This window comes from Macrobrachium nipponense, chromosome 6 (genome assembly GCF_015104395.2).
Source record: "Macrobrachium nipponense isolate FS-2020 chromosome 6, ASM1510439v2, whole genome shotgun sequence".
NCBI lineage: Eukaryota > Metazoa > Arthropoda > Malacostraca > Decapoda > Palaemonidae > Macrobrachium > Macrobrachium nipponense.
Window position 1 is genome coordinate 116155693 of NC_061108.1, and position 25202 is coordinate 116180894.

General features: G+C 37.2%; 1 protein-coding gene across 1 annotated transcript in view; it reads right to left on the reverse strand.

Annotated features, from left to right (window-relative positions):
- Nucleotides 1-1536: 1536 nt before the first annotated feature.
- Nucleotides 1537-25202, reverse strand: part of LOC135216026 (protein THEM6-like) — a 69107-nt gene continuing 45441 nt past the window's right edge. The window contains 1 exon segment of the mRNA XM_064250964.1: nt 1537-17943. Within this exon segment, the coding sequence (XP_064107034.1) occupies nt 17710-17943 (234 nt within the window). The 3' untranslated portion in view covers nt 1537-17709.

The window sequence follows — 25202 nt, forward strand, 5'->3', positions numbered from 1 at the left end:
CGAAAGCACTACTTCAATAACTATCAACTGTAAGGTAGCAAAAACGCTATATATTAGACCGCTTTGCGTCAAGCGGCCTAATATCTTGTCGAATTTTGAAGGAACAGAAAACTATGAAGAAATTTCGTCAGTCCATTGGGTAGTTTACAACGGGTAGAGAAAGGGGTAGTGTGGAAACTGACAAGGAGAGAATCCGAGAGATCGCTCAGTCACGTGTTTGGAGGATTAATTAGAGCCTTATATATTATTTGGTCAGCGCTCCCACCACAAATTTAGCCTACTACGTGTCACTTTATTGCCCCCTATGACCTTAATATGGGGCCAAGACAGTGATTTGAGTCAACAGATAATAGCAGAGATATGTCGCTGAAGCAACCTGGTCTTAACTAAGCAGATATCGGATGAGCTGGTAGGGAGGAGGCATTCAGTGAGTTCGACCTCCCATTATTCTTCCAAGAGTTCGACGCTGAGACTGAGTTGCCAGATTTAACGAAGGTGGCAACCAGGAGATTCCGTCTCAGAAAAAGCGCCTTGGTATGCCTAAGAAGACTTCAGATCGAAGTTTGACTATTCTCAAGCATCAATTAGCAAGTAATTGACGCCTGAGAACAGTCAAACTTCGATCAGAGGTCATCTTAGACATACCAGGGCGCTTTTTCTGAGACGGAATCTTAAGGTTACCAACTTCGTTAAAGCTGGCTACTCAGACTTGAACTGAATTCTTCGGATTGCCTACTTCCACCCAGCTCATCCGATATCTGCTTTGCTTAAGACCAGACTGCTTTGGCGACATATCTCTGCTATTATCTGTTGACTTAAAACACCGTCTTTGCCCATAGTAAGGTCACCAGGGGGCAATAAAGTGACACGTAGTAGGCAAAAACTGCGGTGGGAGCCCTGACCACACTATACATGCTCTTATTAACCTCCAAACACGTGACTGAGTGATCTCTTCTTGTCCACTCGGTGTCCATCACTCCACCCCTTTCTCTATGCGTTGCAAACTGCCTTTAGAATGGACTGACGAAATTTCCTCATAACTTTCCCTTTCCTTCAAAATTCGACAAGATATTAGGCCGCTTGGCGCAAATTAAGCGGCTAATTTTTTGTCGAGTATTAAATTACCATAAGAAAATACAATATTAGATTAATATTCTACAAAAGTTTGGGGGTCTTTGTGAGCTGATAACACTTCATTAACACACAAAAGTAAAGCAGTTAGCCAGCGAGCCTCATGGCTCTGTAGAGCACAAAACAGCCAATTAGATGCTGCTTTAACTTAGGTTCTCTTTTAAAAAAAACGTGTCAGGGTTTTTTAGACTATGAAACTGGGCTACGCAATATTGTAAGCAGTGGGCCTCTACTGAAATTAATTAAGGAAACTATGATCAGTGAATGAATCTAAAGACAGGGTGCAGGAACTTGCAGTCAAATTTATTTATACTGATAATAAAACTTACAGATTTTGTGTAAATTATGCCATAATGCCAATTTTTTCTTATATTACTTTCTTATTATGTAACGTGTAAATGACAGTCATTTAAAAGCAGGGGTAAACTAGATGGAACAGCAAGAAAGGATAATTAAACAGAATAAATCAGTTAAGTTTATGATAAAGTAATTAACAAAGTGAATAAATAATGGACTAAAGCTGTTGTGAAGTTTGAACATTTCTCATTTTTGAGATTCATTAAATTTAAGGTTGCCTCACCTACAAATAACTCTATAATATAGGAATAGACACGAATCATTCATCAAATTAAATAGTTGATAACATATATATTATGACTAGATATCACCTCAGTGTTTGTGCAAAGATAAATGTCACACTCTTTAAATTCCTAATATCACCTTGAAGTTTGTGTACATAGAAACCAATTTATTTTCTATACATGTTGTGCAATTTTAAGATGAATTCCATTGTCATACTGGGGCCTATTACTACAGTTGTACTTTGAAGGACAGACCAACGTGAAATTTAAAATTGACATGCCTAATCAAAGGAAAGCTGAGGATCACCTTTCACATTGGGTTTTCCTCCACTACCTTTTCACTCCCTGGCTGGTTTGTGTTTCTCTCTACTATATCCAACTGAAGGAAAGGGCTTTTTATTCCGTGAAACAAAATATTCCCCACAAAAAACTGGATTGTTTGTATAATAATACAAAACATCTAACTAGAGCCTCATCACTAATTGGGATGAAAAGAAGAGTGCTGTGCCTAAATCATTCATGTTAGCAGCCAACCAAAAATATATACTGGGTATACTTGGTCTAAGTTTGAAGTAAACTACTACAACAATAAAATAATAATAGTTTACTTCTAACGCATGCATAAAAGCCATAGTTACAAGGTTTCTCCACTCTTACCACAGCAAAAGTATTTATACTTCAGGCATGACTGTAAAGAATGCTAAGTTATGGTTTCTGGTAAGAGCTTTGGTGAGTATGACATGGGTGAAATAAAGATGATCCACTTATGAGACAGAGAGTAAAACACCTGAACACCCCTCCAACACTGAAAGACAAAATTGAAAAGTAAAGTGAAATATTGCCTCTAAAAAAAACTACATATTTAATCCAGTGATCCATATCTTTGTGCTCTACTGTCAGTGAGAGTGGTTTTCTTGAACAGAAGCATAAGCCTTTTTAGTAGCTTTCTTTAAAGGACTACTGCATTTTTCAGGGAAAGTGATAGGAACAAGAAAACCAAGCATTGAAGTGTATTGCATGGCAACAGAGATATATCTTGTAAAGCCCTATGTAGGAATAACAAACTTTCAGTCATCCCACAGAATGTTGTTAGGGAGGAGGTGGAATGGCAGCTGCATGTATTTACAATGAACCATGTACAAAATTAAATCTTTTTGGAAATTTAGCATCAAAGGTAGACAGAACAGCAGTAGCAAAAGCAGGCTTCTGTTGCACATTGAGGAAGAAGGATGTGAAATCCATGTTCCTAAAGCAACCTCAACAGGATGACTTACGAGTCTTAAATTCATGTCTGCTCTTGGAAGGATCTGTGGAAGTATGATAGGGTGAGTGAGGGTATATGGAAGCAGAACCTTGAGAAGTTACAGGAACAGCAATAGAATCTGATTCAAAAGCAGAGTTCATGCTTGCCACTCGCAAGCTTTGTTCCTAACTAGTCAGACTTCAATGCCTGCTTAAATTCATACTTCATCCATTCATCTCAAATTAAGATTTACCCTTGAAAGGTTGAGGTTCACTTACATTTGAAGAGCCTACAAGAGAAAAAGAGGTAGAGGACACATATAGAAGGTCTCTCACTAATATGTACATGTTTGTTTGTTTGTGTAGTGTTTTTATGTTGCATGGAACCAGTGGTTATTCAGCAACGGGACCAACGGCTTTACGTATAAATCATAAACTTCTTTCAAGTCCAGTTTCCCTTGTTAAGGTATCTTGTGTAATAAAACAGTGACAAAAATAGAGAAAGTCTTAGTGCATGTCAAAAATACAAAAATATGAGCCTGTCAATAAACTGTATAGTAATTACTCACACTGTGGCTTCTCTTACATTTATCACATTTAATAAGCAATGAAATATGCACAGAAATATGAGTGTTATAAATTTCATTAGATCATAAACACAACATTCTAGGTAGTCATCAAAGAATGATGTGAAAAAATGCAAGCAAAAAATAGCGAGACAATATGAATTGAGAAGTGAAAAATTATTAGAGCTGACATGACATGATAATACTTAAAGACAAAGGTATAGATGTGATCAGGGAGGGATGAGGAATTTACAATATACTGCAATTAAAGGATGATTCTTGTACTCTCCAGAATCACAGATGCTTCCTTTGTAGTACTTAAATTCTCAAGTTGTTCTGCCCTTTGAAGTACCAGTGCAATAGGACTTAGTATGGTGATGGTTTCTATATTCATACAGTACAAGAAGGTTATACATTGAATTGAAAACTAAACAAAAATAAGTGCATAACCAATAACTTATTTCTTATCTTTTGAACGGAATATCATGGACTGATGCTGGTTTAATCGGACAAGTGGATACATTTTACTAATGGTAAATTACTGATATCTTGTAAGACAAGTTTTTCCATTAAAAAAAAAACACAAATTTACATCAGCCTTCACCAAAACAAATATGTAGCTCTTACGTAGGTTAGTATTAGTTTCTTTATCTCAGTGGACTGCAATGGCAACCTTATTGGAGCTTTAACATATCTTTAAATTATAAGCTAAATTTTAAAAAGTATTCATCATTACAGTCAGCAAATGCATTTATATGTTCATATCTTAATGATGACTTCATTAAAAGCTGACCATTTTATAAAACAGCCCAAAACAATACTTCAGACTTTGTTCAGTATCAAATACAATATATAAATCTCATTACTGCATTATATTTTATGTAGTTCAATCAGACCACTGAGTCAAGATACTTCACACTTGTAAGACTGGCAAATACCAGATAATTAACATTAGGAGTCGCTTAATTTTAAGCTTATGCTAAGGTCTATAACCATCATCTATAAAATAGATAAGCTGCTAGGTCTGAAACAGTAAATTTAATTATTAATAATAATGTAGTTCTTTGATAATCTAAACTCTATTGACAGAAGGGGATGGACAGTCATCAACAAATTTAATATACTTATTGTTTCATAAATGGAAATATCTCCAATGTACTTAATGCCAGTTAAGGCAGAAGAATTATGTTATGAGTATTGGTTTAAACTAACAAAATAGTACTATTTTGCATCAAGTTAGAAATCTCCCCTTCCCAGTAGGGGGAGTTCTTCATATAATTTGTTTGATTCTCCCCATCTTACTCTATGCCTGAAGGGTAAAATTCAGCACCAATGAAAATGGACACAAGGAACAAACTCCTGCAAGAGATGTTTCTACAACAGTCACAAATTGCTGCTTAGAAGAATGCAGTTACTCCTAAATTCTTCATATGTTATTTTATCCAACTGGTGGTCACTAAGCTTTGATCATTATCCTAAACTCAGACCTATGGTGCATCTTCCAAATAATCCTGACAGATTTGTGGTTGAGTGAAATTAATAACCAATTCTAACAAAGCAAAGTTGAGTGTAAAATATAAAGCATCATTAAAACTTGCAGCAGACCTTAGCAGATGGGTACACATGACAATGAATCACTGACCAAGAAAAGTCAACAGAGTAGCAACTAGTAAGTAACTGTTACATAATAGAAAAGCTTACATATCTAAAGAAACATTACCCGACAAAGATGTAAAAGCTCAATATAATCAAGATAGTGAGAAAAGTATTCATTACAGTGAGATACAAATGCTGTATCGTAAAGCACATCAAACCACTATACTTCAAGTAGTTCCTCAACTAGAAACTCAAATAAATTTAAAAGAATAAGTTAATGGCACTATCAGCTAAATACCATCATATTCAAAGTATAAAAAGGGGGGGGGGGGGGAAGGATTATGGCTCTCACTCCGAATAAAATGATAGGTTTAGGGTGACAAAAATTTGGAAATGAGCAGTATTAATGCAGATGGGCTAAAATGAACAAACTTCCATTGAAAACTAATCTGGATGATCACTTAGAAAATGTTTTGGAAATTGCTAACCTTAGCTCGGAAAAACTAGAAATAACATATATTATTCTATATAAAAATTTTGGAAATTGCTAACCTGAACTTGGAAAAACTAAAAATAATATATATGTATATATCTTATTCTACATACAGAGTAAAAGTTTGCTATAACACAATATTTATCACAGCTGAACCTACACTAATTTGGTATAATCTCTGTTTATCACAATCAATTACAGAACCAATTAATAAATATTGTTTAAAAAGCCTTATTGGCTATTTAAATAAATTTTAAATACAAATAACTTATGCTTAGTACTAATACAGTACCAAAGTGCTGAAAAATCAGTGTTAATACTCCCTATATTTCTCACAATAATCATTCAGTATTCACTAACACAAATGTAATTTATTCAATAACATCATCAGCACTAGACCCACAAAATAAAAACTTATTTCACCATGAAGATCGAAACTACAATATGAGTTAGAAACATTTGTTAATAAAACCTATGGGTTTTAACCAAAAATTTTTCCTTACAAACAAACTCATCAGTAATTACTTTATATGCCTTATAGTTGTCCTGGAAAATTCCCAGGTTCACAAGTCTTTTAAAATATACATGGATAATATGGGTTCTCAGGTTATGTCGCAATCATCTATCACAATTTTCATGTAAACTGTAAGTATGATTCAAGGACCTGGAAGGATGGCATTCCCTATATGTTAGTTGCAGTTGTGTGAAAAAACTTAGTTATAAAAACACAATTGGTTCCTTCACAACCCCATCTATCATATGCATACATAAATTGCTAACTGTGCAAAAGACCAAGATTACGAATGCTCCAGGGTGTCTGAATAAGCCTGAACGATCCAGGAGAGCTTGGGGGCTAGAAATAGGTCAGACACCAAAGCTGAGGTAGCACATAAGTTTTTCATAGTATGCTTACAACCAAGCTTACTATGAAAGCAAGTTGCTTTTATTTGGAAGTTTTAGATTGGAAAATATATTAATTATCCACAAGAATTAAAAGCTAGTAACCTTGGATGGCTGTGTCGTGAAAGTTCCATGAATTTAAGATGTAGATGATTTATGAGGAAGTGGAAAATGATGAATCCTCAACATCTTCCTTCAAAGGTAAAACATAACCCATTTGCAGCTACTGGTCCAATGAATAAAAGTACTTTGCTGGCACAACCTAGTACCTGTTATCAGAATTTAAGAAACATCCAAATCATGCTTAAGGTAACAGAAGTAGAGAGTAGAGAGGGATATGACTTCATTTGTATCTGGTCAGCATGAAGGTGACCGGGAATGAGAAAGAAGCTGGGGTATATTTCACATTTACTTACAAAACTCGAGAGGGATGGTTAAGCCTGTGAGGAATTGGCTTTATTCTGTAAAGGCTATATAGTTGTTGGTTGTGGCAAAAAATGAGGGAGGTATGGGCATGGGTCTGTCACAGCCTTTACTATAGTAGATTCACGTCAACTGTGCATTTGATGTCTAGGCCAGTCCCTTACGACACTCCTGATTGGCTGTTGATAAGCCAATGACAGGGCTGGAAACTCTCAGTCTCTCTCAAGAGTTCACATGGATAGGATCTATATTCCACTTCTCATGAGGGATACATCTTTCAAAAGTATCCCTCAGGAGAGCTGGGGCATACATCCTGCCTATGTGAACTCTCAAGAGAGACTGAGAGTTTCCAGCCCTTGGATTGGCTTATCAACAGCCAATCAGGAGCATCGTAAGGGACTGGCCTAAACATCAAATGCACGGTTGATGTGAATCTACTATAGTTCTTTACTCCTCCAACTTAAGCCCTAATCCAATTGGTGCCGTGGATTCCTTCTTGCTAATTAGTTTTCTTTAGGTCTCTCACTCCTAAAAATGTTGGAACCTAGTCAAGGACTTAAAAAAAATCATTATACCCACAGAATACTATTCCAGTGTTTACTGGAATAGTATTCTGTGCAAACACTTGGAGAACAGTGACCAAAGCTGTTAACAGCATTGCAAATTCAAGAAAAACTGGGACGATTACTAAGATTATTTTCTCTTTAAATACACATAAGGCATGTGAACCTGAGAATTTTGAAGAACAAATGATGATTGACTGGGTTTAGATGACACAATCACAAACTGTGCCTCATTGTGCTCTTTGTTTGAGTATATTCCAAAACTTCACTTTCAAGTACAGTATCCCCTGAAGCCCAGGAGAGCAACACATCACGGAAACATTAGTCATGACTGAGTCAACAGAAAATGGTGTATGGTATTGGAGTTGACACTGAAGTGCAGTGTAAACATTTCTTGGGCTGTGGATGTTGATAATTAAAAGTAAGCCGTCATTGACTTTCAGTACACAGAAGTGGGGTGAGTATGGAATGCCAAGATTCATTTTGTTTCACCACAGACTATTTAACATAGCACATTAGTATGTCATGCGAAGTACCACTTTTGTCAGTCCATTTGCAGAATAAGTTTGGGTAGATTGGCACATGCACCTTTTGTCCCTTAGGACTCTCTTGTAGTTAATTGTTCAGGATTACTTTTTTATTTCCAATTATCCCTTTTTACTTTCACTCACTCTTTTTCAGTTTATCTTTATTTAGGTTATTTTCTCCACTGAACTGGAGACAATTCTCAAATATTACTACAAGGACTTTCTGCCCTAATTTTTTCAGGAGCAATAGCTTTTTTAATTGTTTTGCAACTATTTAATTTTTTTTTTTGCTGAAGTTTTCATTTTATACTCTTTTCCTGATAAATTTGTCTATATATACTACAGCAAGAAGCGCTGGGGGTAAAAAGAGCTCATAGCTTCTCAATTCTTCCCTAATTGTTTGCTACATCATGTAAAATGAGCAGTCAAATGTTGGTAGAAGTCATTATAAGACTAAATGATTTGTGTATGTTTTCTTATTTTTATGTGATTTTATGAAAAGATTAATCTTCTTGTATCTTCGCTTTTGTATCATAGCCCTTTTGAACTTGTTGCATTTCTGCTAATAAAATTATATTTCAATTAGATTTTCTTCTTTAATGTTAGTACTGTGTACTGTATTCTTAATTTTACCAAAACTTGTGTTTCGGACTGTTGAATATAATTTACTAATTATAATAGTTTGCTGTTGCTGGAACTGTCCCTGATGAAGTGAAATTTTGCTTTAGCAGAATGCATTTCAATGCCCCAGTGAGGATACTTTCTTCAAGGTCAAGTGTTGTCTTGGTTCCTTGTTTGGGTGCATTCACTCTTTTGACAGGTGTTTTTGGTGATGATGGCATTGCGCTGCTCAAGGTTCTTGTTATGCCTTTATGAAAATTAGTCTTTGGTGCCTTGAATGTTAGTCGGCTTAAGCTTCTTCATAAATTCAATGGAAGGCCTGCCTTTTTTCCCACTCTCTTGCAAAATAAAGGAGCAATTGTTTTGCCAGGTTTCATTCCCTGTCTCTTATTGTGCCTTATTATCTCCTTTCCTTTCCTCCCACTTGAGCGCAGCCCTTGCCAGGTGGCTTCCAGGTGCAGTTGCTATCTTCAGTGGCCATTTCCTTCTTATTGCCACAACAGAGATGTGGTTATTGTCTTGCACCCCCTAGGTATTCCTTCACAAACTTCAGGTTTTCCAGCAGTTTGTTCACTCCCTGTCACATCTGTGGATGAAACTCTTCTGCTTCTTTTCTCCAAATACTATCAGTAGCTTTGCTTTTAACAGTGCTGCACCTTGCATGAGTCCTATGTCTCCTGTTATTTTCATGCCAGGCCTTCTTGGGCATCCTTGCACCTTCTTCTGCCCATGTAGTTGCAACAATCTCCCTTGCCTGCTGATATCACTTCTGTATCTGCTGATCACCCTCTGCAAGTTTTATTCCAAAGAGAGGATGATGCCTTGTGACTTTGGCTGTATGTGAGCACCACTGCCTGTCTTTTTCCAAGTCCCTCATATGCAGTTTCTTTATTCAGGCTTGATTCTCCTTTGTTGTTTTTCATGCGCTCAAGTGTCACTTTCACCAAGTCCCATCTGCATCTAGTAGCAGGTGAGTTCTTCCTACTGCCAGTTCAAATTCATTTTTTTTCCCTTGATCTTGTTGCTCATGTTTCCTGCTTGAGTTATAAGCTGTCTCTCATCTGCTGGTCTCTTGTTTCAAACCAATAAGCACCAGAAAATGTCAGTGACAGCTGCATGGTTGTAGTAGCCTTGTCTGATAACTTCCAAGCTAAAGAAGTATTTAGTTCAAATCTCCATTGCCAGAACCATACTTTTTCCATTACTACACCTACAAGAACCTTTCACCACCATGGTCACCTTCATCTCTTGTCAGCTTCTGTCTGCAGCAAGAACAATAGTAGTAAATGCAGCAAGATTAAAAACAACAGGTGTACCAAGTACAACAGCAAAAGGTTATGTAAGATGCAGCCAAAGTGATTACATCAGCTTTAGGACAATTTTGTTTTTCAATATGAGTAGCCCAGGTTTAAGCAAGTGCAGTATCCTTTGCCAAAACAGTTGCGGTTGCAGAAAGAAGCAACAGACTACGGCACCCCTTCATGCATTCTTACAGAAACACTGCATGGACAGCCTTGGTGGAAGCAGTGCAGCAAGAGCAATGACAATAGATTCTGCATGGCCTCCAACCAATGCAGCAGGAACACAGCACTAGGTACTGCATGGGTGCTGGTTACACACCTACCCCTGAATAGCGTACACATATTAATGGCTGTTTCTTTACCCATGCTGTTTTCAAAATGAAAAGAGGAAGGGTAAACAAAGTTAAATATAACAAGAAGTTAAATATACCAAAAACAGTATCTTAACCTGTTCTGTATGGTCAGAGCAAAATAAATAAATTTAAATGGTTTTGGTAAAGAGCAGTTTTTAAATTTGCTCCTATATAAATTTGTTGCCAAGAGATAATTTCCCCAGATCCACTTTAGGTTTGCAAATGGCAGCCACACTTGCCCTCGTGATAATTTTGGTTGCCCTTTATTATAATTTTCCACCTTTTAAAAAATCTAGCATATACAGATGCTCCTAAGCTTAAGGGGTTAAAGAAAAATTAACAAATAAATTGCACTTAGATTCAGTGTGCTGTATCTTTGGAATATCCCACACTCCAATTTGAGGCAATAAAATATTCTTATAAAAATCACAGTTATATCCATTATGCTAAATCTTTGGAGTTTCCCAAAACTGCAGTCGGAGTACATGAAATATTTAAATTAATTAAATATATCCATTGTGCTTAATCTATGGAGTAATATTCTAAAATGATATTGTTATTGTACAATAAAGTTTCATACATACTTACCTGGCAGATATATACTTAGCTATGGACGACGGAGTCTATAGCTAAGTATATATCTGACAGGGAAGTTGAATGTATGAAAATATATAATTAGATACAACTTATAATAAGACAATAATACTGAGTAGTATAATTATAACTAGTAAACTTAATGCAGATGTACTTCTAAAAATTTGTGTTGATGACCTGCTGTTTGTATACAACCTACGAAAAATTTCAAAACAGTTTCAATATATCTAACATAAACACTTAGATAAACTACTGTTAGAGTGGTAGATAGTAATTTAGACTGCAGTAGTTTTTACATGGTTCCATTATATTACAGATTACATGGGTGAGCTGGTCTAAGGGGAAAGCTCTGATCCCCTTGAAGAAGAAACTGTTATTTGCTCATATCTAAGATTCATAAACCATAGACCAATTGTAATTGTATTCCAATACTAGGTTGTGAGTTAGGAACTCTATGAAAGAGGACTATGTATGATAGGAGACCATAATATTGCTTTACAGACAAACAATGCTAATATACATAAAAAAATTTCCAAAATTCCCAATCATTCACTGGTTGAAAGGTGAACATTTCTGTGGAAAGAATCGGTGTAATTAACTATTCTCTATGCTGTCACTAAAGATGATTCTGTCAAGAGACTGGTTACTAACTTCAATTTGCATAATATGGAAGCCTAAAATTAAGTTTGGTTAGTATGATTGAAGATGACACTATGATACTGAGGTCCAGTCACAGTACCTAAGATATCAAGTCTAAATATTTGATGCTATTAACCAAGAAATCTTGAATTACCATAAGTCACTAAGAGTTCAGTTACAGATATGAACTTCTTAGTTCCTATATCTCAAGAGGAATGTTTGTAAATGAAACTTCCACTCTAAGGATGCAAGCTTAATAGTGGAGTAAGAAAGGTGGTTTATCTCTTAGAAACTAGAAGACTATGTAAAGTGGTTTGGTTATATATATCAAGCATAAACATAAGAAAGAGGAAAAGCTAGGTGTTTGGAATATGAGAAATTACCTGTCTAGCTGCCACCAAAGGACCTGCAGAAAAGGTAACATGATGCCTATGAGTAACATTAGGGCAAAGAAATCTAACCGGTACTAATCTGTTCTGACCTTGACTACTTGTTACATTCTAGATTCAGCAAATATCCTACGTGGAAACTACCCTTGGTCAGAGCATGAGCCTCAAATGAAAGTCACTCACAGGCCCATAAAAATAACTCCTCCTACCTAGTTAATGTTGTTGAAAGATATATTGGATGCACACTATCAATTTCAGTTATTGTAAAGCTAAATGAGATTGTTGAGAACTTGAAAAAAATTGCTAAGAAAACAATGACAAGACTTTCCCTTGGATGTAAAAGAACCCATGCAATTTACTGCCTTAGACACCTGTATGTCCAATACAGAATCATCCATTTTCAGAGGCTGCTATTTCTAATGACTAAATCTGTACAGAAAGATGATGACAAGCTTGATGGGGGATATATTACTTCTGAAAGGGAATAACCAGAATCTGGACTAGAAGTTGGGACTTAATAGAGTGAGCCCAAAGATTAAGAGGACTGCTTAATGCATCCAAAAAGAATTTGCAGCATACCTCCCGGAACTACCAGGTTTAAATGACAAACTCTGTGAAAGTTGGAGACTTCATGGTATCACAAAGTTCCCTCCGAAAGATTCAACAAAATTGACAATTAATCAGCTACTGTCTTGAAGGTCCCTCTCAGAGCATGTATTATGAATCACAGTGGCAATTTAAACAAATAACTTTCAGCACAAGCTACTGAGATAAGTCAAGAGTTAAGGCATCCACTACACCCTTCACAGCAGGTTATGACCTGACAGCGATGACTGCTAAATGGCGCAGTCTGTGAAACTGTTTTCTGGTACAAAACAGTCTTAAAAATTCAGTTCAGGTTGAACTGCAGGTTACTGTGGAAAAAACAAGGAGCTGCCTTAGCTTCCTTCAAGCTGAATTTCCTGGACCTAATTCAAAGCACTGTTCCTTGCCTTATAAGTGAGCAGGTCCATTCTTCTTAAGTTTAATCACTTGCATAAGGGTATACGCAGAAGTTCCTAGAAACAAATATGATGAGAAGCATTAAGACATAACAAGCCTTTCAGTGAGTTACAATGGTCAATGCTGAGGCTGCTGAAACTATCTGTCTACATTTTGAAAAGATCAAAGAAAATTTACATTCATTCTCTGACGAAGCTATGACTGATCCTTTCATTATTACAGTAGTAGTGTGTTTTGGTTCAAAACAAGAACCATTTTAAAAAACAAAATTCAGACTGAATGCTCTTGGTATCTAAAGGGAGAGTGACGTCAGAAATAAGGGGTGGGAAAAAATATGAAAAAGAGCCCAGGTCAATGCAGTATCAATGATGATGCTCGATAGCTTGGTGTCAGAAAACACACTGAAGGATGATGATGAATGATATGCAAACATCCACTTTGAGATTACTTTCAGCAAAAGGATTCCATTTATGATCAAAATCCTCCTAGGGCTATGGCTTAATACTCTTTTAAAATTCTTTACCTATAGTCCAAAGATCTTCACTTTGCTATCTACTGTGGCAAATAATTAACCAGTGCAACCAGATCTAAGACTACTGGATATTTCACAGGATTTCTCTAAATTCCTCATTCAGCTTTCTTTTTTATTGTCATTATCATTAGGGTCATTTACTAACAACAGGTGAAATTCTGTGGAAAAGTGGATGGAGTTTTAAGGTGCTCACAGGCTTGAGAGCCCGTCACTCATGCCCCTTCAAGAAATTAAAACATTAAAAAATAACAGTTAGTATGACTGAACAACATATAAACCTGGTCTTTTCTTCTTTTAAGACATACTGAACAATCTATGGCGTGTTACAGAATCCTCTGACCTTTTTCCTGAGCTCTTGGGCTACCTCCATATCATCCTGAACTTCTGCACTGCAGGGTTACAGAAGGACAATAGTATAGTTGGCATAATTTTACCAAAACGCAGCCATTAACTTGACAAGAATGTCTTTACAAAGCTAAACCTACTGTAATTTAACAAGCACAAAAATAAGTCTTAGGAAACTGGTTTGACATAAATATACAAGGAATTGTAACAGAAAACCCCAAAAGAACAGAGAAGAGAGAGAGAGAGAGAAAAAAAAACAGGCATGCTGTGGAATCAACAAAACAAATAACAATATCCAGATGCAAAAAAAAAAAAAAAAAAAACGAGAAATTCATTTCATCAAAGGCATGTACGACTCAGGATGATGTGAAAGCAAGAAATGTGGAAATGGGAAAAACAGTCTACTAAGTCTATTATCATGTACAAACAATAATAACAATTATTATTATTATTATTATTATTATTATTATTATTATTCAAAACAGAAAAAAAAGATATCAAGGGAGTATGGCAGAGTGAGGGAAAATAATTGGTGAGCTCCTCTTGGCCCTTGCTACTCGTCTCAGACCAACAACTTATGCAACAGCTTAGGGTCATCTTGATAAAAGGGCTATAGAAGGGAAATAACATGCAAACTTTAATATGAATAACAAGGTGAATAAAGCACAGCTCCAAAGGGTGGGCAAAACAAAGAAATAACTCAAAAAAAAAATAAAAAGTGAATAGCAAAGAATATACATAAGGTCTCAAAAAATGCAAAAATCTATAGTATTACCTTACAAAACACATATACATGGCATGTGATTAAATCAATGTACACGATAACAACTGACGAAAATAAATGATAGAGAAAATCCACTGTAAGCATGCATGAATTCTTTTGAGGAAGAGAAATTTAGACAAGCCCAATTAAGAGTTACATGGTATATTGAAAAATATTACACTCAAGACTTACGGTAGGAATGCAAATATCAAAGAAGAAATTCAGAAGGAAAAATTTTGCAGCACTTTTTTTTTTTTACAACAGACTGTACCTGGTACAGTAAAAATAAAGAAAAAATTAAAACAAGAGCCAACAGAGACAGATATTAAGCTAGTATAAACTTGTAGGGGAAATGCTGGTGCAGTAGTTGAGGGAGAATGAGAGTCAGGCAAGAGGCTGAAATGAAATCACCCTAAGGTAAACTTTAAACTCACACCCCAACCTCCAGGTACATGTAAGGTTCAGCTAGTAGATGATGTCCAGTTGACAATACTGTTATCCTACTCTAATTTGGATGCCTTAAAGGATTCATAGCTAAAAACTGGGCTAGTTCCAGAGTGGGAGAAAGTAGAAACTGGAAAGGCAAGTGTATGGAAAGTAGAGTGACAATAAAAAATAAAGCTACAAAACTGAACGTTACCAGGACATTGTAAAAGCACCTTTAATACTGCCCATAGTCTGCTGTGCTAAGAACAACAAAAGCAGTATCCCTACAGGGTTGACTCAGAGCAATATTCAATAATTTTAAATCTTAAATACTACCTAACAATAAAATTAGCCCTCCTAATATTAAGGGTTTTATTTTCTCATACGAAAATCATTTTAAGTTTTTATTTTCTCATACGAAAATTATTCAAGTTTGAAAGCATCCAAATTTACAGTACTCAAAAGAGTTCACAATACTTTATATTGTAATAGGTCTTAAGATGTTTAAGATTTTATTACTTCCATTATCTGCAGTTAGTATAATTTTACTTCAACATCAGTTGTCAATACTGGAGTTTCTTACATTGTTCTTAAGTCTTCTTAATATGCCTAGTATGAAGAGCATACTAAAATTTCTTGTAGTTTCACTCTGTCTAAGATAATTACTATCTGTGTACAATATGTTCACATTTCAATGTACATCCCCTTGGGGCTGGTACTAAACAAATGCTTATGACTGCCTATTTTGATAGTTGAACCACAAAAAAAAAAAAAAAAAAAAAAAGCTTGTACCTGACTATTTTAATAGTTTTATCATGAAAAATGTATTCAGTCCCAAAAATAACATGAGAATACAGTAATTATTGAATATTTCTCTATGAAAAATTCTGCGAATACATGAATTTTCCCTGAATAATGTGGATAAACGTTCCACAGAAAAATCTGGGAATCCAGAACTATGAACAGGCAGGGGTTCACTGCATTTGTTTACTATAGGATACAGTTATTCCCCAGAAATAGAATTTTCAGATGTGTTTAAAACCTTAGTAACATTATACTACGTATATGAAAACTGAGTGATTAAAGAAACTAAGAAAACTGGTATATTCAAAATTCATATATGCTAATTGCAATATCCACTTCTATACAAAGATCACTTGCTGCAAAAAAGATATGCTCAATCTGAAGGTAAAATTACTATGCCTAGGCTGCTTTCAGCAACACACACTTTGTCACACTTTTTTTTTTTTTTTTTTAACTTTTTTTGTCTAAGATCACTGGAGTTTAGAGAACTACTACACCTAAAAGAATAAAAATCAGAACTTTGTCACCCATTTTTTTTTTTTAACTTTTATGAAGAGTTGGGATGATGAAACAAATGACCTTTTTAAGCTAATACTTAAAGAAAGAAGAAAAATAATGGGGGGTCTAAGATCACTGGAGTTAACAGAACCACCCCAAAGAATAAAACTCAGAAAATAACACCTAAAACATAATTACAATGATCATCAGTAGGAAGGACCAAACAGTAATTGAAATGACGAATTTGGTCAGATAAAATCATATGCTTGCAAAATAAACTGCATTACCTTTGAATATATCCTATTTGAACTAAAACATTGTTTAAAGGCTTTCTTATCTATATAAGACATATGACTACAAGCTTGGCTTGACAAGAAAATAGCCTTATAAAACTACAAACTAAATAAATAACATAAAATGTGCTTCTCATACCTAAAAGGAACTCGAAAATTACTCAGACAACTACATAAATATGAGTAACATATATATGAAGTACATATACATATTATGAAATGTTAACACAGCCCTAAACTGAGCTTTGCATTGATCAAGTATTTTTATGCTTAACATATAAAGTACTTTTTTGAAACCTGATGTAGCAACTGTAAAGAATAAAAACTATTCCAACAGTTGAACTTAAATGCTTTTTGAAACCCGTCATGCAATGGTACCCTATTTAGAGTACAGTACCTGGACTTCATAAGAATGTGGAGTGAAATACAAAAAGATCTTTTGAGATTGCAAAGAAAATGAGATTTCATATTCTCTGGCAACTGTGGCTAACAGTTGCAAGGTTCTCTTCTTGCCTATGCATATCAAACAGATTGCTGAACTTAAGCAGAATAACTGAATACATTGAGTTAACTACAATCACTTCCATCAACCATGCACTACACTGAGCATGACCCTTCTGTGTATAATATAATCAATTTATGAAAACAAAAGTTAATATGTATTTTAGAACACCACAAACATATTTGCTATGAAATGGTACTTTGAGAGTAATTTGAAATATAAAAATGCCTGGGGGGGGGGCAGCTAAAGTCAAATTAGCTATTAGGTAGAAAAGTACCAAATTATACACCTGTATGCATTTAATTAAAAACACAGTAACAAATTAAAGCAAAAAAGGCTTGAATTTTCTTTCTTTCTGCTTTTTGATACATTGAAATTTATGAGTACGGTAATTAATTTTTCCCACATAGGCAAGAAGAGAATAAAACATGTTTGTATATCCCCTCTGGATAAAAATATAAAAATAAATACTAAATGACCTTATACAAATACTGATTACCACAAAAAGACATTGCAGTATCTCATTAAGAACCATCATCCTTTAACTACTTGTCTTCTCAGCTTAGAAATAAATAAAATAAAATCATTGACAATCTTCAAAATGTGACACTATTCTCACAAGCAGTTAACGAAGCTTCTTGAGGCACTCACTGTTTGACTTCAAAAACTTAATCCAATGGTCCAAATCTTCTGTAACTTCAGGATTGGGTACACTCTCTGTCATACACTTACTAAGAAGCTCATGTGGACTAGTTCCTATTACAGCTACCTTTACATACCCAGTTACTCGTAGAAAGTTATCATGAAGAGTTTCAAAATTCTGCTTATAATAAATATTCTTTTCATCCCAGTACACTATCTGCCAAGAAAGAAGAGAGGAGAGTTTATTTACACCACCTTCTGCTGATAAACATAAAACATTGTTATGGTACATTACATCACCTGACCAATAATGCAATGCCACTAAAATAATATATTGTATTTTGTTTCATTACAAATCCTTTATGATAGCCTTATTGAGTATCTATGCAATCCTCCAGACACTCAACAGAAAGTCAAATTTTACCAGCCCTGCCTACCTGAGCATACATCATTTCACAGCACCTTTGGTGCTTGACTGTACCAGTCATTGTGGTATGGTGTTCCGTACACAGCCACAATTTTGTTTCTAGCAACTTTGAATTCCTACACTCAGTTTCATCAATTTTATCATATCAAATACACAATACGTATCTCACTTTCCTTTATAAATGTGTACATGGTGTTGGTACGAGTATAATTCTTTCATTATTATTACTTGTGTGGTTTACTCTTTGCCAGTTATGAACAAATGCATGCTTCAGTAAATGCCTAAAAGCTTCATTTCCTGGCAATTGTAAACTTTACTCATCAGTCTGAACAGGTGATCTGTTCTGTGCTTCAATCTGTTTATTTGGCATATGCATGTTTCCTTGTCATTAGTGTTTTACAAAACTTACAATTATTATTGTCAGTTTTTTTATTTAAGGTTGCTATATATTGTGCCAATGTTTGGCTGTATTAAATATTTTGTAATTTAATAAGGATAATCTTTTGATAAATACAAAGTTGTTCAGCTAGTATATTATCTTCCTGGGACTTGCAGTTATTTTCATGACAGTACATTACCATTCCTTACTTTGTGTGATTATTTTATGAGATATTCTCTTAGACAGAATCAATGTCTTTTGAAAATGAGAGCAACCTGCTAAGTTAAAAACATGCTATTACAAAATGATGAAAGTAATCAAGATCAAATAATCTTTACTTCAGAGTATATGTGCTTACGTTTTCCTGATGGGAAAAAATAAAATGATCAATATCATCATGCTTGGCATGGCTTAATTTTCAGCAAACCAAAAAAAGGATAAGCTAGACCAAATTTTATCACATTATTTTCAAATACCCAATTTTTTATAACATTCTACCACAAATATTTTCATGCATTTTCTGATGAATCTACAGTAATCCCTCAACTACCAGCATTGTCCCTATCAACAGTACACTCTTCACAGCACAATTTTAAGTGTGACCAAAATTACTAATAATAGTGCACAGCAAAGATCAAATGTGTGGAGAGAACCATGAAAAAATATCTCTGCAATGCCAGACAGACTAGCTGAACATTGAAGATATAATGACTGACTCACTGACAGTGTCATGTGGCAATTAGCTTACTGATGAGGAGGAGAGGGGTTAAAAAGGGGTACTGAAGCGTGTTGGGTCTGAGAGGAGGGGAATTATACACTGTATTGGCCTCATGTATTTTTCAGTTCGTAATGTTGCTAGGATAAATTGAACAATATAGTACTACAGAACACAAGATTGGGTACTGATAAAATTATTGTGTACTGTAATTATTGTGTACTGTAAGTACTGTACTTGCATAAAACACAGACTCCAAGATGATGTAAACAACAGGGACTAGGAAATCTTGAGAGTGCAGAACCATTGCACCTAAATGAACATAACCATTCAATAATGCTGATATTTAGTCATTGTTTTTTTTTATTTTCTTGTTAAAATTGTATAGACACAGTATTCATTATAATTACATACATTACATACAACAGAAACAGGATATGGCTCCAAAGGAAATGAAAAAGTGGAGTGTAAGATCTTTTTGTCTTTAAGGCATTTTCAAGCAAATTGCCAATGAAAATGTTATTGTTATAATACAATAAAGTTTGTTCATACTTACCTGGCAGATATATATATATAGCTGTATTCTCTGAAGTCCGACAGAATTTCAAAATTCGCGGCACACGCAGTGGGCGGCCAGGTGGTAGTACCCATTCCCGCCGCTGGGAGGCGGATATCAGGAACCATTCCCATTTTCTATTCATATTTTATAGTGCCACTGTCTCCTGAGGGGAGGTGGGTGGGCACTTAATTATATATATCTGCCAGGTAAGTATAAACAAACTTTATTGTATTATAACAATAACATTTTGTTCATGAAACTTACCTGTCAGATATATATATATAGCTGAATCCCACCTTTGGAGGGTGGGAAGAGACAGAATAGGATTTTAGGAAACAAATCTATGTAGATGATAGACATCTTGGTTCCCTAGCTTTTAGCATAGCTGACTTCGTGATTACTGTCACCAAAGTCTGCTTCTGCTTTACTAGAGTTGCCAGCGAGGTAGAGACCTGTAATGCTGGTGCGCTCTAGATGATCTGTCAACGGGGGCGTGACCACAATGTGACTAGACCATATGACCATACTTCTGAGGGCAACGAAGCTAAAACCACCACCTGACCTAACCTATCAAAGTTAGTTCCATAACTTCTAGGCTAAAGAAAGGGAACGAGCCTCAAGCGACCGACCCTTCAAAGTTAAAAGCACACCTATCCCTTCTATAGGATAGGATTCGTGCTGCTTCCTGCCCCCAATAATATATCTACAGATATGTATGGTCCTAGCGACTTGCAGATCTCATATGTCGTCTTCACATCCCGCCGGGAGTGTGAAGCGAACACAGAGTTGCTTCGCTAAAACGTGGCACTCAGGATGTTACTGAGTGTCATGCTCTGTTGAAATGCTTCCAAGGCCGCGCCCTCACCTCTTGAGCATTGTTTAAAAAATCTCAAATCTTTATGCAAACATAATGAATGAGACTGTTTAAAAGAACTCCTTAACTATAACGCCAGGGTGTTCTTGGACATGGGAAAGTCTGGTCTTTTTACGGAACACCGCAGATTGTCCGAATGACCTCGACTTCCTTTAGTTTTATCAAGATCAAACTTGAGAGCCCCGACATGGCACAGGACTCTCTGTGGCTCTTGGCTGATAATTTGTGCCATCCCCTTGATCTCCAGCCCTCTGGGCCAAGGGTTAGATGGGTATTCGTACTTAGCACGAAAGGAAGCCTTAGAGGGCCACCACATTATGTTCTCTAAAGCCAAAACCTCTGATGATGGCTAAAACCTCACTAACCCTCTTTGCCGTCGCAAGAGTGGTTAGAAAATTAGCCTTTCTGGACACGTGTATAAGTTTACAGAAAGGAGAAGTTCGAAATGCTTTGACATCCGGAACTTCAGACCACGTCTAAGTTCCATGCCAGCTTTGATCTAGACAATTTCAAGATTTCCACAGACCTCCATGATCGTGAAGGGCTTTTTTGTCTGACAGATCCGAATCTCTGAGCCTAGAGGCCGTCAACAACATATTTCCGTCTTCTACAATAGTTGCGACTGCTTTGGAGGGTGGGATAGCTTATCCCATACTTCAGACGGAAAGGGAAGACGGTAAAGTAATACACAGAGTTCAAGGTGGAGGAACAGTCTTTCTTCCTACACTATCCCAGGAAATGGTCCAGTCCAATTGTTACACTGCAAAATAGGCAGCACTGCTATGTCTTGGAAATGGGACTTGCCATTAACTTGAAGATCCTCTTGCTTCTCTACAATCTGAACGTATTCAGACTCAGAGCGGAGAGGTTTTTACCTCTCGAAGCGAGGCTGTTAGAGTAAACTGATTCTCTCGGGAAGGGTCCTTGGAAAGTGCTCTATGAAGGACGTGGCCTCTGTGCATCCAGCCTCACAAAGACCAACCTGGAGCGATCAGCGTCTTTGTCGTTCCCTCTGACGCCAGCAATTAATTATATTCCTAAGCTTTGAATAGGGGAAAAGAGACTAACCAGCTATCCCCATTCCATACTATAGGATGGCGTCTATTGCTACTGCTCTCGGATCGAGAATAAGGGAGCAACGTAGAAGAAGCTTCTTTGTCTTCACTATTGCGAAGAATCTACGAAAGGACGACCGCAGCTGGTTAGTCTCTACAACTCTCGACACACTTCTAAACGAGGATTACTCAGTTTGGAAGTTGCTGTCGTCGATCGAGAAGATGTTTGACAGATCCGAATCTCTGAGCCTAGAGGCCGTCAACAACATATTTCCGTCTTCTACAATAGTTGCGACTGCTTTGGAGGGTGGGATAGCTTATCCCATACTTCAGACGGAAAGGGAAGACGGTAAAGTAATACACAGAGTTCAAGGTGGAGGAACAGTCTTTCTTCCTACACTATCCCAGGAAATGGTCCAGTCCAATTGTTACACTGCAAAATAGGCAGCACTGCTATGTCTTGGAAATGGGACTTGCCATTAACTTGAAGATCCTCTTGCTTCTCTACAATCTGAACGTATTCAGACTCAGAGCGGAGAGGTTTTTACCTCTCGAAGCGAGGCTGTTAGAGTAAACTGATTCTCTCGGGAAGGGTCCTTGGAAAGTGCTCTATGAAGGACGTGGCCTCTGTGCATCCAGCCTCACAAAGACCAACCTGGAGCGATCAGCGTCTTTGTCGCTCCCTCTGACGCCAGCAATTAATTATATTCCTAAGCTTTGAATAGGGGAAAAGAGACTAACCAGCTATCCCCATTCCATACTATAGGATGGCGTCTATTGCTACTGCTCTCGGATCGAGAATAAGGGAGCAACGTAGAAGAAGCTTCTTTGTCTTCACTATTGCGAAGAATCTACGAAAGGACGACCGCAGAGTCTCTACAACTCTCGACACACTTCTAAACGAGGATTACTCAGTTTGGAAGTTGCTGTCGTCGATCGAGAAGATCCGCACGGACGTGTACTCGTGTAACGAACCTCTTGAGGATCGTTACGTTCTATGCTTATGCCCATAACCATCTCTCTCCTTTTGAGACATGAGAGAGCTGTGGAACTATCTAAGATGATTTTGACCACTCGGCCAAAACTCGCTCTTTTAGGAACTGGAGAGCCAACCAAATTGCTCCCAATTCTTTTAGACTATGTGCCAGGACATCTGTACCTCTGTCTAGATGCCTGGCACCCTCTCGCTATCACCTAAGGTGGTCGTCAACGCATTGAGAGATGTTAGAATTATTTCTAGATTTTAGATGTTATTTCAGTTCTCCGTTAGGAAAAACTGTAGAGGTCTGAATTGCAGTCTATTCAGGGAAACAAGCTTCTCCAGAGAGGAAATGGTCCCCAGCAGACTCATTCATTCCCTCACAAAGCATGCTTCCTTCCCTAAAAAGGCTGCGCTGCATAAACAGGAGAGCATTATATAGTGATATGCCGCGGTAGACTCGTACAGAACGCTATTACAGTGCGGTAAACTGCACCGAACAGGTCTAAGAGATATCTCTGTTGAAACTTTCTAAGTAAATGGAAGGCATGTTCATTCATGATTACTAGAAATCCCCTCAACCCGAGGCTAAAATCCATGATTGTAGGGCAGAGATACGGCTAGTCAGCCATTCCCGCAGGGGAGAGAGACGTAACCGACCGCGCAAGTCAGAGAGCTAGCCGGTACTGCGTTAATCACAGTAACAGCAGCCTTCATTCATCGTCTCGCACCATTCTGCCTGAGTTGCCAGCTACTCCATTTACGAAGGAATAGGTATGATATTATCGAGCAAGAGGAAACTCTCAAGCAGGCATATATAAACGAAACAGAATTCGCTAATAGCAGAAGCTGAGTTGTTGTTGTCGTAACAATACCCTAAGCGTTGTTCTTACCCCAGAAACTTTTGCAAAGTTGAAGGGAATATTGAATAAAAACACTTAGAACAACAGTCCTTTCGGTTGCTATCCGTAGAGGTAATTACGATATGCGTATATGACTTGACCCATACGTAAGTAATATGACGTAGAGATAAACTACGTAAATATTGTAGTAATTTGAGCATCAAATTCTCTACTACATTCGTTCCTCGACGAGGAAGAGAGAGAGAATGGAAATCGATTGTCTTCTTTCTCTTTGCCAAGAGAACGGATTAAAATTATTCGAATAGAGATCCTCAAGAGAGAACCGACGATCGAAAAGGACCATTCAAGCTTCTAATGATATTGGACATAAGACTTCATGGACATAATCTACAAGTCTTTTTCTCTTCCCGGATGAGCCTCTGATATGAATGAGAGCTCTTCTGAACCTTGCTAATGAGAGCTTATCCGTTTACGCGATAAAAAGTTATTAAGATCTTTGTAAATGAGAACTAGCCCATTTATGAGGGGTCCCCCACTTACTTGACAGTATCTTGTCAATGGGGAAAACCCACTAACTTGACAAAACAATTAGTATCTTACTAATGGGGGAAACCCCTTTACATGACAGAAAGTAACCCAGGAATCCGAGTATATAATCTTCCCGATTCTCGCAGAAATCGATGAAGGGGCAGGAGGGTTCGAAGAAAAAATTCGGGTATGCCTCTCCGCTAACTCCGAATCTTTTAAAAATTTCTGTAAAGGAATGTCCTGTGGAGCGTCCTGAAGAACATCCTCTTGACGAGCGTCCAAAAAACGTCAAACGTCCTAAGAAGCGTCCTGAGCAGTAATAAGACGCCGAGCTTCCCGCAAAGCGTCCTGCCGAGCTTCCACCGAAGCGTCCTGGCGAACGTCCACAAAAGCGTCCTCATAAGCGTCCTGAAGAACGTCCTCTTGATGTGTAGGATGCCTATCGTTCTGCAGAACGTCCTGGCAAGTGATCTGCCGAGCGTCATGACGTGTAGGATGCCGAGCGTCTTGAAAAGCGTCCTCGCTAGCGTCCTGGCGAGCGTCCAGATGTGTAAGACATAAAATAAAGCGCCTTCCAAAAAGCATCCTGGCGAGCGTCCTGGTGAACGTCGAACATCGAAAAGCTTCCTCACGTCTCCATGCGTGGGACGTCGAGCGTTTTCAAGGGACGTCCTCGCGCGAGTCTTGCCGAGCATGTCGGTGCATAGAACACCAAGTGTTCTGAACGGCATCTCAGAGAGGATCTTGTCTCCCAAAAGCGTCAACACAAGTAACTTGAGAGACTCCCTAGCGAGGGGAACGCCGCTCATGAAGAGCGAGCGTCCTAAGCAGAAATATGGAGATCACCATCAGGACGAGTCTTAAGGACGTTCGCCACTCTTGACAAAAACGACGGCTGCCTGTGCGACATCTTGCGTCTTTGTAATGCAAATGAACATCTCCAGAAACTCACTCAAAAAAGGAACGCCGAGCATTCCGAAAGACATCCTCGCAAGGTGCTTACCTAGCGTGTGCGACATCTTGCGACTTTATCAAGCTCATCGACACTTGCAGAAGGGTATTTAAAAGGAAGTCTGTGTGTTCTTGGTTATGAGGAA